An 18,057-nucleotide genomic window follows, 5' to 3' on the forward strand; every position below is an offset into this window, starting at 1 on the left:
ATATGACTGAATCAGTTTGATTCAAATTTAGTTTGCCCATTCAAACCTGAATCAAATTTATATGACTGAATCCGTTTGAATCAAAGTTAATATGATTAATTGAACCTGAATCAAATTTAGTATGATTCATATAACTTGAAACAAATGTAGATGACTGAATCAGTTTGATTCAAATTTAGTTTGCCCATTCAAACCTGAATCAAATTAATATGACTGAATCAGTTTGATTCAAATTTAGTTTGCCCATTCCAACCTGAATCAGATTTATATGACTGAATCAGTTTGAATCAAAGTTAATATGATTAATTAAACCTGAATCATTTTGAATCAAATTTAGTATGATTCATATAACATGAAACCAATGTATTTGACTGAATCAGTTTGATTCAAATTTAGTTTGCCTATTCAAACCTGAATTCAGTGTAGATGACTGAATCAGTTTGAATCAAAGTTAATATGATTAATTGAACCTGAATCAAATTGAATCAAATTTAGTATAATCGCTAAAACTTGAACCAGATGTAAATTACTGAATCAGTTTGATTCAGATTTAGTTTGCGCATTCCAACCTGAATCAAATGTATATGACTGAATCAGTTTGAATCAAATGTAGTATTTGCAGTTTTTGTGAACGCACTGATTGAGCAGACTCGCCTGATGGATGTTGATTGGTGTTTGTGATGGTAAGCAGACAGACGTACAGTGTGAAGGTGAGACGGGAGGGTTAGTGGGGAGAAGGGTGATTAGAATTCATCCCACGCTGCAACAAAAGGAGGAATGAAAGAGAGAGAATGCAGAAGGCGGAGAAAGTGAAGGGATTGAACGGCTCCCCCTAAATCACGGCCTTTGACTCACGGCACAATCGCAGCAGAGAGGAGGGGCAAGCACAACCCGCAACACACAGAGAGAGAGAGAGCATTTATTATTCCGCAGGCTCTCCTCTCCGAGCAGCTCGGCCAGTTTGAACAGGAGGTCAACAATTGATTCAATTACAAGACAAACTTCCCAAGAGCCCTACAGCTGGCGACTCGAGAGCTCTCGCTCGCTCGCTTTTCTCTCCCGCTCTTATCTGTAAATGCTGGCGCTCCTCAGGTAGGAGAGAGTTTAACCTCCTCCGGCTCTTTGTGTGCTAATGAATGAGGAAATAGCGGATGACCCTTTGGGATCGGGTGGCAGGAACCTGTTTTTGTGGGGTGACCCTCTTTAAATCCTGAGAGAGAGAGACGTGGGAATGGTAGCGATGAGATCAGTGCTGCAAATCTTCGTCAGACGCGTGCAGAAGATTTTACAACTGGTTGCTAGGGTGTTCTGAGTGGTTGCTATGGAATTGGGCAGTACATTTGCATTTGTAGTGTTACTCAAAACTAATAAATAAAGAGTTTAAGAAGGCCTCGTCCAAATTGCACACATCTTTGAACTTCTTTTATACCACAATATCATTCTTCAGAGTTGCATCTTATTTTATATAAAGTATAGTTTCTTGTTTGGAATCAGTTCATGTATTTTAGTACATCATCATACTGATTTTCTGGTTTCATTTTAGTTAAAGTTTTAGTACTTTTTTGTCATTTTGTTGGGTGCGTAACATGTCTGTATATTTTCATACATTTTATTTCAGTTGTATTTTTAGTTATTTAATTTTTATCAAGATAAACTAAATAAAAAATAAAAATGTTACCTTGGTAACTAGCTGCTATAATTTTTTTTTTTATATTTGTTTTGTTGTTTTACTTAACTATAATAACCCTGATTAACTTTTTTCAGAGCATAATGGACATTTTTGCAAATAGTTTGGGTGCATTTGCAAATATATATATGTATTTTTTTTATTCGTTTTTTTAAATGAGTTTCAGGACAATAAATTACAGAATAATTCAAATGAACTGAATGAAAAAGAATCCTACGTGAATAAATAAATGAATGACATAAACATTGGATTACTGTTTATTTATAAAGCTGGCCAAACAGCACAATGAAAATGGATGTTGGAAATATGAATTGCAGTTTCACAAATATTTTATTTAGTGTTGTTTAGTTGCCTCAGACTCGGTGTGAAGTCTCACGATTTATTGTGATTTGAAGATGAAATGCTCTTGTATTTGTAAATGCACTTCAGAGACATTTAACTAAACAGTTTCTTGTCCTTCATCTGCGTCAGGTGGATGTGTGATGATTATTTCACATGTTAGGCTTTGAGATGAGTGGATGTGGAGTGATTGTTTTCTGTGGAATCAGATATAAATCAGAGACACATGAGGATGATGAAGATCTGCTGATGTTCCTCTCATTCTGATCATGATTGAACACTGAGCAAGACTCAGAGCAGCACTAGAGAATCTGCTCTCTCTGTATGTGTACAGTATATGTATGTGTGCGTGTGTGCGAGAATGTGTGTGTGTGTGTGTGAGAGAGAGAGAGTGTGTGTGTGTGAGTGTGTACTTGTTTATGCTACACTGTGGGGACCAAATGTCCCCACAAGGATAGTAAAACTTGAAATATTTGACATTGGCCTGTGGTCGTAAAAAAAGTAAAAATAGTAAATGATAGGGATGCACGATATTATCGGACCAATATCGGAATCGGCCGATAATGGCTTTAAATGTAAATATCGGCATCGGGCCGATATGAAAAATTATGCCAATATGTGACCCTGGAGCACAAAACCAGTCATAAGGGTCAATTTTTCGAAATTGAGATGTATACATCATCTGAAAGCTGAGTAAATAATATTTCCATTGATGTATGGTTTGTTAGGAGAGGACAATATTTGGCTGAGATGCAACTATTTGAAAATCTGGAATCTGGGGGTGCAAAAAAATCTAAATATTGAGAAAATCATCTTTAAAGTTGTTCAAATGAAGTTCTTAGCAATGCATATTACTAATCAAAAATTAAGTTTTGATATATTTACGGTAGGACATTTACTAAATATCTTCATGGAACATGATCTTTACTTAATATCCTAATGATTTTTGGCATAAAAGAAAAATCAATCATTTTGACCCATACAATGTATTGTTGGCTATTGCTACAAATATACCTGTGCTGCTTATGACTGCTTTTGTGCTCCAGGGTCACATGTGTCTTGCCGATAAGAGGAATACATTAACTCACATGTGCTCAGGGTGTCAGCAGTGTGGCTCATTCTTGAAGCAAAGTTTTGCCTGAATGATGATCAGATTCACTGCTTTGAATCGCTGCATGAATGAAGTACAGAATGACACGTTCAGTGTATGATAGAGTAAACAGTAATAGCACGTGCAGAGACAAAATTAAGTTTTTTTCCTCTGCTTCTGGTTTATGTCTTAATATCCATAAATGTGAACTTTTATCTATAAAAGATTCTACTGATGTTAAAATTTGTGACATCCCAGTCAAATCTGAAGTCAAATATCTATGTATAATTATATGTAAAGATCAGAAAAAGAGATCAAAGCTTAATTTTGAACCTCGTTTACTTTCTATCCGAAGCAAATTAAATTCTTGGTTACAGCGTGATCTGTCAATAACAGGTAGAGTGTTGCTTTCTAAAGCAGATGGGTTAAATATAATTATAATTTTTCTCCACATAGCTATTTTATTTTGAGCAATAAAAATATTAGATATAAAAATAAATCTTTTTTTTATCACAATTGGTTTGATAAAAATATACTGTTAGTCGGTCAACTTTTAGATGATCGTGGTGTCTTTTTTATTTATGAACAATTTATGCAAGAATTCTCTTTTCCAGTCCCTCCAAGAGAATATGCCATTGTTTTTGGTGCAATTGCTGATTGTATTATACCTTTAGTCAAGTCTGGCCCTAAAGGTTTTTAGACGCTCCTATTTTTGACAACACTAACTTATTTGTTGACCGAAGTCTTCTCAATACCATGTCAAACAGAGACATTCGTTCAGTTATTAATAGATCTCAGATTTTTTTACCTGCTTGTGTGAGTTTTTGGAATAACATATTTAGTGATATAGAAAGGGAAGAGTTTTGGCTTCTTCAACAAAAATTCTTCTTATCTAATAAAGTTGTTGAAGTCCGTCAAAATTATCCATAATTGCTATCCGGTAAATTACAAACTTGCTCAATTTAACAATAGTATTTCCCCTAATTGCTCCTTTTGCCTTCAGTCTGAAGAAACAATCAATCATTTGTTTTGGGACTGTGCTTATTGTAAAGTGTTCTGGGTTGACTTTTCCAATTTTGTTAAAAAATATTTATATCCAAACTTCTGTATAACCCCCAAAATTGTGTTTTTTGGTTACTCTTTGAATTTAAGACCCTTCTCACTGCAAATTTATTATTAATCTATTACTATTACTTGCTAAATTTTACATTCATAAATTGATGTAAATGAGCAAAATAAGATTTTGATGTGTATGTAAACTCTTTAAGAAACTGATAATTGTATTGCATTTAAGACTCTTTTATGGTGCAAGTCTTATAAGCTAACATAGTATGCTTTGGATTATTGTATTTAGCCCTCATTGTCTTTTGTTCTTATTTTATCTTTGTAATTATATTTGTTGTTCTTTTATTGCATTAAAAAAACGTAATAGCACGTGTAGCGGCAGCCTCCTAATGGCGTTCGGTAACGAGTTTTAATTCCGTAGGGGGCGCTGTTGGACTGCTTCTAATAAAATGAAAGCAAAATACACAAATAATATTTAGACTGTGTTTCTGATTAAATAAAGCAGTAATTGATGCCATAAAATCATGAGTATGTTTTGATTTAAAGGTCAGAAGCTATAGCTTACATGAACAAAAAAAAACACAAACATGACACTTAAATTAAATAATTTTATATATACTGATTTATTCATTAATGTGTAATATGTTATATTTTTAAAACAAATGATGAGCTCAAAAAGATTTAAAGAATTTTTACAACTCTTTTGCTTTAGACCATTTACAAATGTTAAATCATAAAATAAAACGTTAAGGTTACCACTGCATCGTTCTGAAAAAAAAAATGCAGTGATTAATATATAGTTTATTTATAGTTATTTTCAAATCTTAAATGTACTGTCATTATAAAATAACTTTATTATTGTTTATTTAATTCTAACAAATAAGTTCTTTTTAAAAACTAACCAAAATTAAAAAATAATTATATATCGGCATCGGCTATCGGCCAAAATGGGTTGAAAATTATCGGTATATCGGATATCGGCAAAATCCAATATCATGCATCCCTAGTAAATTATGTTTATCTGAAAGTGTAAGAATGCAAACAGGTTTTCTGTAAGGGGTAGGTTTAGGGTTAGTGGATAAAAAATATTGTTTGGTCAGTATAAAAGTAGAAGTCTATGGAAAGTCCCCACAATTCACAGAAACCTAACGTGTGTGTGTGTGTGTGTGAGTGTGAGTCTGTGTCTGTGTCTGTGTCTGTGTGAGTGTGTCTGTGCGAGTGTGTGTGTGCGAGTGTGTGTGTGTGTGTGTGCATGTGTGTGAGTGAGTGAGTGAGTGTGTGTGTGTGTGTGTGCATGTGTGAGTGTGAGTGTGTGTGTGTGTCGTGTGTGTGAGTGTGCGTGCGCATGTGTGTGCGTGTGTGTGAGTGTGCATGTGTGTGCGCGTGAGTGATGTGTGTGTGTGTGCATGTGTGTTTATTTGAGCATGCTCTGCAGCATGGCAGTGGCGTAGGTGGGTCGGGCCTGTCTGCTTTCGATGGCGATTTTAAGGTACTGAATGCCTCCATAGTGTTCCCAGATCTCCTCAAACTGGCGGGACAGAATCTCAGCGCCCCGCTTCCGAGTCAAACCGGTCTCCTCCAGACTCAGCTCACACATCTCCATATCATCCTTACCTATCAACACAAAAACAGACGTATCACATATGTATTTATCTGGCTGAAAGACAGAGGTTTTCAATAATGTTCACTGCATTATACAGATACCGCTCCTAGATGACTCATATATTGTCATGACAGTGTGAACAGCACAATGTTTTTTAATTCAGATTTGGGCTACTTTCATGTGTTGTGTGTGTGTGTGTGTGAGTGTGTGTGTGTGTGTGTGTGTGCGCGCAGTTTTGTGACATATGATGACAAATTTGTATAATGACAAAGGTATGACAGGCATTACAAGGAGAAGGTGATTTATGAGGACATTACCCCATGTCCCCATATTTCAAAAGGCTTATAAATCATACAGAATGAGTTTTTTTGAGAAAGTAAAAATGCACAAAGTTTCCTGTGAGGGGTAGGTTTAGGGGTAGGGTTGGTGTAGGGCAATAGCACATACAGTTTGTACAGTATAAAAACCATTACACCTATGGAGAGTCCCTACAAGGATAGCTAACCAGACACGTGTGTGTGTGTGTGTGTGTGTGTGTGTGTAGTGGTTGAGTGGAGCTGGAGGGCGTCTCAATGCCACACACAGTCAGACTCACACACTCACGCTGCTGCCAACTTCCTGCTCCCACATTTTTTCCATCTCATGTTCAGCTGTGCGCCTCCTTTTTTCTTTAGATCACTTGAAGTTTTCTTTTCTTTGGATTCTCTCTCTCTTTTTCTGTCTGTCTGAGAATGTTCTGACTCACAGCTGCACCAGCCTGGAGAAATCAAGCTTTCCCTTGACAAATAACATCAATAAATGGTTAGTTCACCCAAAAATGAAAATTCTGTCATTAATTACTCACCCTCATGTTGTTTCAAACCCGTAAGACTTTCAGAACACTAATTAAGATATTTTTGATGAACTCTGAGAGCTCTCTGATCTTCATAGACAGCAAGGATCCTAACACGATCAACGCACAGAAACATAGCAAGGACATCGTTAAAATAATCTGTGTGACATCAGGGGTTCAACCATAATTTTACGAAGCAACGAGAATACTTTTTGTGTGCAAAGAAAACAATAAGAATGTATTCAACTTTCTTCAGAATGTAATCAACGTAATCAGCGTTGTTCACGTTTAGTAGAAAGCACGCGCATGCTGCGCAACAATGCTGATTACGTTCTGGGGTACTCTCCAAAATGGCACTAGACGGTAACTTGGGGAGAAGAATTGCTGAATAAATTATGCTAATATTGTTTTCTTTGCACACAAAAAGTATTCTCGCTGCTTCGTAAAATTACGGTTGAACCCCTGATGTCACACGGATTATTTTAACGATGTCCTTGCTATGTTTCTGTGCGTTGATCGTGTTAGGATCCTTGCTGTCTATGAAGATCAGAGAGCTCTCGGAGTTCATCAGAAATATCTTAATTTGTGTTCTGAAGATGAACGAAAGTCTTACGGGTTTGGAACAACATGAGGGTGAGTAATTAATGACAGAACTTTCATTCTTGGATGAACTGACCCTTTAACGTTCATTCTCATATATATATATATGGTTACAAATGTTTATTATATTATGATTTATTTACTATATAGTTTTTTATTAATATTTTGTATTATATAAATGTATATAGTGTGTATACATTTATTTAATATGTTATTTGGTAATGCGTATTTCTAAATAATTAGTTTTTATTTGACTCTTTCAGAAGCTCTTCTGAAGTCTTTCTGTGCTCTTTATGTAGATGTGAGGCTGTTATCTGCTATTGGGTGTTGAGAGCTGTTTGGCAGCCTGTGTGTGTGTGTGTGTGTGTGTGTGTGTGTGTGGGTGTGTGTGTGTGTGTGTGTGTGTGTGTGTGTGTGTGTGTGTGTGTGTGTAAGAGAGTGTGTGTGTTTGTGTGTGAGTGTAAGAGTGTGTGTGTGTGTGTGTGTGTGTGTAATATGATCAGTGAATCGTTGAGGAACAGGCCACACACACTCAGGAATACTTACGGCTCAGCCGGAGAACAGCTAACACTCATTTAGTTCTCGTCTCTCTGTCTCTGTCTCTCAGTGAGCTGATGTGCTCATTTGTTAGTGTTTAGTTATGTAAATGGCCCTCGATGACGGAGCTGTTGTGTGAGTGGCTTGGTTTAGAGCTCCCGGGATCCGTATAGCGAGAAAACAAAAGCTTTTTCTCTGCCTGAAAGAAGGAGCTGAAGTGTGGCGAACAAATGAATGTTCCTGTTGATGAGAGATCGCTCAGTCCATCATAGTTTACACGTTCCTATGCAACTATTTCAGAAAATTAGTCATCAGACTCTGTGTGGATAGTTTCTGGAATGATTTCATGTGGTTTAATCACATCAGGTTTTGTAAGAACAGGCCTGGATGCTGTTACTGTAATTTTATAGTCTATAGTAGCACACTGACAGTAGTGAAATATTCATTTTCATTTTAATTAGTGTTCGAAATCTGACTAATGCAATTGCACTTCAACTACAAATATTTTATGAAAATGTAAAAAAAATTAAACATTAAAATGGGTCATATTTTTATCACTTAAAAAAAATTAATATATCTATATATAAATGTAAGCATGTAATACATGACAAATGTTAATATTATTACAGTTTTGTCACCATTGTTACAGTGATAAAACTGTGACGTTTACAAAAACCAAACAGAGTGTGTATGTGAAATGATTTTCAGAAATGCAAGGAATTAATATCTCAGAGATCTGTGAGTGGTTTAAGCGTCAGTGTTTGTTACGGTGAGAGACTTATGTTTGGCTCGGGTCCAGTCACACTGAACACTGAACAGACTCACACACACACACATCCTTACAGATGATTTACACATGCGTATAAACACTCTATGACTTTATCGCAGTGCAATGAATGAATTCTGATCCAACAGGACCACACAACGAGCCCGTCCACACACGCAGATACTGCCGGATCTTCATCAGTCGCATCACTTTCCTTCAGCAGTTTTTAATCATTTCATCAACTGCTGTCGTCTTATTCATTGCTTTTATCAAACCGGACAAACGTCTGCTTCTAAAATGTTTTTGTGCTTGTTCCTTTACTATAAATGACACTTGGTATTTTGTATCTAATGAGTGAAATCTTTTACTCTTTACACTTTGTGTATGTACATTTTTGTAATTTTTTATAATAATCAGTATTGTGGGTCTGTGTAAACGGCTCATGTGTGTTGTGTTTATGTTGATGTAGTTGTGTAGAGTCAGTAGTCGTGTGTAGGCCTATATGATGATTGGCTGGTCTCCTATGGAGTTTCTTCAGTCATGAAGTTCTGCTGGATTCCTGGTGTTCATGTTTCCAGTAACTGCTGTGATTGCTGCGTGTTTGTTTACAGTAAGAGTTCACAGCTGTTTAATAACTAGACTGACATTTCCTCAAGATGAAAGTGATGCTTGCATGTGGAAAACTCGTTGCCAAGATGTGTTGTGGGTGGTTGTCAAGGTGTTGCTATGCAACTGTGACTGGTTGCCAGGGTTAGCTATGAAGTTGTGGGTGGTTGCCAGGGTGCTTCTATGCAACTGTGAGTGGTTGCAAGGCTGTTGCTACGTAGCTGTGAGTGGTTGCCAAGGTGTTGCTAAGCAGAAGTGGGTGGTTGACTTGCCAGGGTGTTGCCATGCAACTGTGAGTGGTTGCTAAGGTGTTGCTATGTAGCACCCCCTGCTGACCTCATTGACACCTCTTCCATAAGCAACCTAGTTTTCCCAGTAGGTCTCCCATCCAGGTACTAACCAGCTCAAACCTGCTTAGCTTCAGTGGGCAACCAGTCTTTGGCTACTGGGTGATATGGTTGCCAGCCATATGCAGCTGTGGGTGGTTGACTTGCTAGGGTGTTGCTATGCAGCTATGAGTGGTTGCCAGGGTGTTGCAATGCAGCTATGAGTGGTTGCCAGGGTGTTGCTATGCAGCTATGGGTAGTTTCCATGGTGTTGCTATGCAGCTGAGTGGTTGCCAGGGTGTTGCTATGCAGATTTCGGTGGTTGCAAGAATTATTTTCTTCTCAGTGTTTCTGTCTTGTTTTCCAGTACAAATATCTAAACATTCTCAAATCAAGATGCATTACTGGAGCTGCAAAGTGACTGAATAGATATTAAGTTTTGTTTTCTAAAAAAAAAAGGTAACACTTTACTTGAAGGGGTGTGCATAAGACTGACATGACACCTTCATAATCATGACATGACACATGTCATGAATATGAAGGAGGTTTTATGCATGTTTATGACAACTGTTATTAAGTGTCATTCGCTCAGTTATGTAATTTTTAATGTAAATATGTAAACCTTGTGTCATGTCATGATTATGAAGGTGTCATATCAGTCTTATGCACACCCCTTCAAGTAAAGTGTAACCAAAAAAAATTAAAAATCAGAGGGAAATCAATATTATTTATAATAGGGCTGTCAAAAAATTTCGAATATTCATCAAATTTAAAATATAAATCCACATTTTATGTGTGCGTCACGAATTTTAGTGTCATTGCATTGTAATGCTTTTTTTAGCCTATCTGGTTGAACCCACTAGATGCGGCACTGCTGCGTTGTTCATTCAAAATATTGCGGAAAAAGAGAACATCAATGCGGAGAAGATGTTGTTTACGTCAAAACTGAAACCAAGCCGTTCACACAGAACGCATATTTATCACATTTTCTAGAGGGACATCTATCAGCGTTGCACTCGTGTCTCGCACAAAAGAGCCGCATGTTTAGAAAGCCATGTAATATTAATGCAAGTTCAACTTTTAAAAACACGTCTCAAAACTTTATGGCGGTTTTTCACCATCCCACTGCATCTTGTGTTTTTAAATAAAAAAGTATTATTTGTGATTGTTTTTCGGTCCTTTGTATTAAACTATGCATACATACATGATGCAGTTTTGTTTCTAATTGTTTAAGCAACTTAATTAATTATATATGGTTTATAAACATTATTTGAAACATTATGCACTTTTTTCAAAGATAGTCGTGTTATTTTATTGCTTTGAATAAACGTGTATTAGTAATATTTTGCTCGATGCGCCCTCTTGTGGCCTCAGGAGAGAAGCCAAAAGCTTTTTTCCCCCCTAACTGAAATTCGAATATTGATACTATTTAAGTACAAAAGTCTAATTTAGTTTTCAGCCATTTTGACAGCCCTAATTTATAATAGATTAATATCAATAATATTATGTTTCTCACACCACTAACAGAATATTTTTTGTTTGTCGTTTTAAGCATAAACCCACTTAATTGTGATACATGGAAAACAAAACAAAAATACCAATTAGTCGTTTTTGCAGCTCAGGTGTTCTGGGTGGTTGCCAGGGTGTTGCTGTGCAGTTGCTAGGGTGTTATGGGTGGGCTAGTACTAGTCATGACTGAATTACCCAGAACTGGAAAGCTCAGACACACACACAGACACACACACACCAGTAGGGCCGCTCATGGTGATTATGGGTATTTTGTCTATTTTACACATAATTCTTGTGGTCACAGGAACTCTGCTGCTATTACGAGGCTTTAGAGATGCTATTCTGGGGCAGATTGGTCATAGAGGAAGAGAGAGAGTATGTGTGTGTGTATGTGTGTGTGTGTGTGTGTGTGAGAGTGTGTGCGTTTTTGTGACAAATGAGGACATAAATGTGTATAATGACAAAGGTATGACAGGTATTACAAGGAGAAGGTGACTTTTCAGGACATTACCCCATGTCCCCACTTTTCAAAACGCTTATAAATCACACAGAATGGAGTGTATTGAAAATCTGAAATAGCACAAAGTCTCCTGTGAGGGGTAGGTTTAGGGGTAGGGTTGGTGTAGGGCAATAGAATATACGGTCTGTACAGTTTGCTTATGGGATGTCCCCACTTAACAAAAACAAACCTGTGTGTGTGTGTGTGTGTGTGTGTGTGTCTGTGTGTGTGTGAGTGCGAGTGTGAGTGTGAGAGAGAGAAGGTAAGCAAGCACAAGTGTGTTCAGCAGCTGTGAGTCTGCTTCTTCACCCAGAAGAAAAGACCAGCTTCTTTTTGGGTACAGTCATGTGTAAATGAGGAGAGGGAGAGCAGACGGAGGTGTGAGGTTTGGGGAAACCACAGGTATGGACGTCACGAGAGAGAGAGAGAGAGAGAGAGAGAGAGAGAGAGAGAGTTGGAAAAAGAAAACGCCCTTTTCACTGAAGATTCCTTTAAACAGATTACGGTTGCCATGACGAGAGCGGAGCGATTTAATTCCAAAAGAATCTTTCTTGTGACATTTGTTGCAACAATCTGACACTCATGCACTTAAATTAATGCGTTTGTGAAATATTAACTCACTTACGCCACATATTTCATCTTTCTGTCTTTCTCAGGTCAAATCAACTCACTTTTATTATTTATATAGCGATTTATACCATACAGATTATTTCAAAGCAGCTTCACAAAAATAAACAGGAAAATAAGTGTTATAAAATGAATCAGTTATGAAATGACTTCAGCTGTAAATTCAGTTCAATATAAATGTCAGTGTTCCAAAGCTAAAAGGCATGTGTTATTATAGTGTCGATACAATTGTAGTTTGTATTAATATTTTGGATCAGTTTTCATATATTGCGTTTTCATTTAAATTTTAGTTTAAACTTTTATAATTGTTGTTTTTAGTATTTTTTTAATCTTTCTCTCTATATATACATTTTTCAGTTTTAGTTATTTTAGTACATCAAGTTAAACAAAATATAAATTAGGTAAATAATGTATGTAAAATTGTTGTTGTCAAATAGCTGAAGTAAGTTTTAATATTGTATTTCAGTTAATGTTTACTTTGATTTTGATTTGATTTATTAGACAAAAAGTAGTTATATACACTCGTTTGTCAAGGATAACACAGTTAAAACTTTTTTCCATTGTCCTCGATGTTATTTAATTTTAAGTAACAATGTTTTAAAAGGTTTTAATTTGAGTTATCTATAATAACCCTGTAGTGAACAGACTCAAAAGCTAAATAAATCAAGACTGTTGTGCGATTATTTGCATTTTAATGAGCTGGTGCTGGAGTTAACTAGTTGTAGGGTTAGTAAACGGGTTGTTGTGGCTCCGAGGGAATAACCGAGTGAAGAATTCGTCGAGGGGCGTTCGAGTCGGGTTATGAAAACAAAGCCAGAGCTGGAAAACAAAGTTTACCATTGAAGAAAAACAACGCTATTGAGAGAGACGGAGGGGAAGAAACGGAGGTGGAATCTGGCTGTGGTTGGTCCGATCCCAAACCCGGCCCATTTCTCTCGTTTTGGGCCACATCAGGAACGGCTGGCTACATTAGAGCTGCCATTATCCTCTCCAAGTCATAACAGCCAGAACACCCACCTCGACAGAGAGGAGGAGGAGGAGGAGGAGAAGGAGGATCCACACAGAGAGAGAGAGAGAGAGACCAGCAGCCAACAGAGAGAGAGAGAGCGAGAGAGAGAGAGAGATGGAACTTTATAAATGTCTTTACTGTCACTTTTCATCACTTTAATGCAGCCTTGATTAATATAAGTATTACATTCTTTACTGCCTCAAACGCAGTCTGAGTTTTGTCCTAAATAGCAACAAGTGATGAGTGAGTTTTGTCAGTTGTTTGGTTTTTATTTCTGTTGTTGTTGTTCTGTGTAGCCCCGCCCACCGTGGAATCTCATTGGTCTAGAATCCCTGTCACTCTGATATGAAACCTGCTTTTTTTTTGCATAAAATAGCCGTCCTGTAGCTTAAAAAGAAGAGCACTGCACGTGCAACACCAAGATCATGGGTTCAATTCCCAGAGAATGCGTGAAAAATGTTGCTTTGGATAAATGCATCTGCCAAATGCATAAATTTAAAATGTAAATAAAATTTAAATCATAGAATAAAAAAGAAATATTATAACAAATTGTTAAAATATATTAAAAAAATTATATATATATTTTAATTTAAAAAAAAAAAAAAAAAAGTAAAAAGTCAGTAATAAAATAAGAACAAATAAAAAAAATTGCAAACAACAGCAAAAAAAAAAAAAAATATTTTACCTGTTTGACAGGTTATTTTTTAGCTGACTGATGGTCACACAGTGACATTTTTGTCCCCATCGTGCCTGTGAGTCCCCTTTGAGTTGTGACAGGTGTGTGTCCATATGTGCTGTGTGTGTGTGTGTGTGTGTGTGTGTGTGTGTGTGTGTGTGTGTGTGTGTGTTTATGAGTGTATGTGAGTGTGTGTGTGTGTGTGTAGACCTCCCTCATGGTATTTATTGGGTCGGGCAGCTGTGGCTTCATACAAGATCTCTATTTAGCGCCTGAAACTCATTAGCACACGTTACCAGATATACACCTGCACACACACACACACACACACACACACACACACATATGCTTGCATGACAGAATGTCCTTTACTTAATATACTATGTTGGTACTCAAACCATGTTGTTTTAATATGCTCCTACTGACTTTAAAGAAAGGTGCATGATGAAAACACACAGTATTATGAAGCTCAGTGTGCATGAGCTGAGCTGTGTGTGTTGCATCAGGACTAACGCTGTCGTGTGTGTGTGTGTGTGTGTGTGTGTGTGTTCCTGCAGAGGTCTGTGGCTGTAGCGGGTGTGTTCGTCTCAATGCCAGTGGATATGCAGCCGCATCAGGGGCTGTACCACTACAACAACACCGCCAACCAGCCGAGCCGAGGGTACGATCTCTCACATTACCCACAATGCCACACTAAAACACATCTGATTCATATCAGCCGTCCTCCACATGAACGCACAGGTAGAGCAAAAACAAACAACAACCAACCAACAAACAAACAAAACCGGTGCAGTGTGAAGCATGAACAAATTTTGTTTATTTCTGTAACAAAAATAATGCTTTTGCTGGAATTATGCACAGGGTTTCCAAAACTAGGGTTTGTATAAAAAAATGTAACAATCAGATCAAAAAATCTAAACTGCGAGAATAATTTTAAGACAAAAGCAATTACATTTATTTAAACAAATGTAATAATATTTATTTATTTTATAATTAAATAATATTAATAAATAAATATGTATTTATTTTAAATATTAATTATAGAATATAATATTAAAATATAACAATGTATTAAATATATTAATTGTTGTTTAATGTGGCCATTAATTAATGTCAGAGAACATATGAATGTGTTAAATTATTGAAAAATTAACTTAAAATCTCAGGTGTACTTCAAATAAAAGTTTTGGGTTCAGATAACAAAAACGTTTGGGAATCCATGGGTTAATATATTGAATAATGCCACTGTCTCAGTAAGTGAACAAAACATTGTTTTGGCTCGAAATTAAATTAGCCAATCAGAACAAATGTGTCTAAACTGTCTAAAAATATTTTTAAAAAATGTATTACTTTTTTAAGGAACTACAACATGATTTCTAATTGTTTTATTAATATTTATTAATTATTTAGAATTATTTATGGCTGGTATTTTTCAAGTTCAATTATTTTTAACTCATTCTCACTGATCATGATTATTTTATAACTTTATTAGAAACCGTTGTGCAATCACAGGAATTATAGTTTGACCTTTTTATATTAGAATTGTTTTATCTGGTAGTTTTCTAACCATCATGCTCGGGTTAATTTAGTCTCTTTTGAGGTTAATGATGGTTATTAATGATGAGGTCAGATCCAGTCTCTCGCTCCTCCTCCGGCAGAATGCCACCCATGTTGAGCCGGCGTCAGACACTCTCTCTCTCTCTCTCTCTCTCTGAGTTTCTCTGTGTCTCTCGGCCGCTTTCTCTCTCACAGCTGCTTATTACTGGTCAGAGAGCAGAAACTCTCCGCATGACTGACCAAACCAGACTCAGGTTTCCTCAGAGAGACAGAACTGGATTTTAGAATAACAGCTTTATTCAGTCGTGTCAACCAGTAAAACTGTCAGATCTTAATGGAATAGTTCTTACAAAAATGTCAAGCAATGTTTACAAAAGTTGCCTACAGCATACTAAAGTTTTACGAGGGACAAACCTTCTAAACGACAAGCACAAAACATCCTTAAAACAACATAAATCCACTTGAGCAACAACTGTTTTTAGATCATTTTCATCTTGGATGTACAAATGAAAACAAATGAAACAGATCTCATTTTAAAGGCAAATTCTGTGACTGAATAATACATATATTTCAAATAAATAATCGAATAAGTCTAAATATTAATATTGATCTCTTAATAGCAGCAATTTTGCTTATCAGATCGTCGTCTTTTAGGAATGTTTAGGAAAACAAGGCAAATATGCTCATTGAATATGATCTTTTCCAGAGAGAGAGAGAGAACGGAGTCGAATTTGCACAAGAGAGAACAACAGATCCACAGCAGAGTGAACAGAGAGAGAGAGAGACAGAAAACAAGGAGAAAGAGAGAGAGAGAGAGAGCTGTGCTGGATTAGTGTGAGGAGATTAAAGTGCTGGAACACACAAACACACTCACACACACACACACACTCTCTCTCTCTCTCACACACACTCTCACTCACACACACACACTCTCACTCACACACACACACTCTCACCCACACACAAACAGCACTCATTCACACACTCACACAACACACACACTCACTCACTCACACACACAAACACACACTCATGCACTCACTCACACACACACACACTCAAGCACTCACTCACTCACACACACACACACACTCACTCACTCACTCACTCACTCACACACACACACGCACACTCACTCACTCACACACACACACACTCACGCACACACTCACTCACACACACACACACACACTCACTCACTCACTCACTCACTCACACACACACACGCACACTCACTCACTCACACACACACACACTCACGCACACACTCACTCACACACACACACACACACTCACTCACTCACTCACTCACTCACACACACACACGCACACTCACTCACTCACACACACACACACTCACGCACACACTCACTCACACACACACACACACACTCACTCACTCACTCACTCACTCACACACACACACGCACACTCACTCACTCACACACACACACACTCAAGCACTCATTCACACACTCACTCACTCACTCACACACACACACTCTCACCCACACACAAACACACACACAGACACACACTCTCACATACACACACGCACACACACACTCAAAAACACTCACTCACATACACACACTCACAAACTCACTCACACACACACACACACTCACACACTCACTCACTCACACACACACACACTCAAGCACTCACTCACTCACACACACACACACACTCAAGCACTCACTCACTCACACACACTCAAGCACTCACTCACTCACAAACACTCAAACACACACACACAACACACACACACAGCGTTCAGTGGAATTACAGAGACCACCGTCACTAAACACCACACTACATCACATCACCACAGACAGACAGACAGACAGACAGACAGAAGAGATGGGAAAAGCGGATCAATATGGGAAGGTGGAGAAAGAGGAAAGTGGAGGAATGTTGGGGATTCCGATGATGTGTTTCTAGTCTTTCTTTGGTGGTACTCTGAAGAAAAGCTGAAGGAAGTGGCGCCTCTTAGTGGCCCTATGGAGGAATCACAATAAACCCTCACTAATGTTCTCCACTTTATTTAGTACCAAGTCAATTATCTTTAGTACTAGTGCTCATATAGTGACACTTACATTTAGTCATTTAGCAGACGCTTTTATATTATATTATATTATATATTGATTATATTACAATAATTTATTTATATTATACATGTACTAATTAAAGCATATGCATACTTATACTTTTTTAATTTAAAAGATAGAGATATAGATGTTTTTATAAAATATATATTGTATCCATCTATGTATGTATGTATTAGACCTATTTCTATATTTACTTCTGTATATGTGTTTATTTAAAAAAAAAAATTTTTTAGATGTACTTTAATTTAGATGTACCGGTACTTTAAGTCTATATGAATTAAACATACTTATAATTTTTCTTCTGCTCTCTTTATATACTGTAATTTTTTATATAAAATAGACATGTATATAAATATAAGTATAATAATTAAATTAATTATTCAATGTTGATTATTTAATAATTAACTTAGTGTAAGTAAAATAATAATTAATAATAATTCAAGTATATATGTATTAAATCTACTAAATGTTCTTCTACTCTCTGGATATACTCTCGGGTGTGTGTTCACGGTGTGTGTGTGTGTGTGTGTTCACAGTGTGTGTGTTTATGGTGTGTTTGTGTGTGTGTGTGTGTGTTCACAGTGTGTGTGTTTATGGTGTGTGTGTGTGTGTGTGTGT

The 18,057-nt window shown here is 36.9% G+C and overlaps 1 protein-coding gene across 1 annotated transcript in view; it reads left to right on the forward strand.

Annotated features, from left to right (window-relative positions):
• LOC107558163 (zinc finger protein GLI1-like) overlaps positions 1-18,057 on the forward strand; it is an 83,919-nt gene that overhangs the window by 46,331 nt on the left and 19,531 nt on the right. The window contains exon 2 of the mRNA XM_016241784.1: positions 14,329-14,432. Coding sequence (XP_016097270.1) covers positions 14,362-14,432 — 71 coding nt within the window. The 5' untranslated portion in view covers positions 14,329-14,361. The remainder of the gene's footprint in view (positions 1-14,328; positions 14,433-18,057) is intronic.

This window comes from Sinocyclocheilus grahami, unplaced genomic scaffold, assembly GCF_001515645.1.
Source record: "Sinocyclocheilus grahami isolate Dianchi unplaced genomic scaffold, SAMN03320097.WGS_v1.1 scaffold633.1, whole genome shotgun sequence".
In the NCBI taxonomy this organism is placed as follows: domain Eukaryota; kingdom Metazoa; phylum Chordata; class Actinopteri; order Cypriniformes; family Cyprinidae; genus Sinocyclocheilus; species Sinocyclocheilus grahami.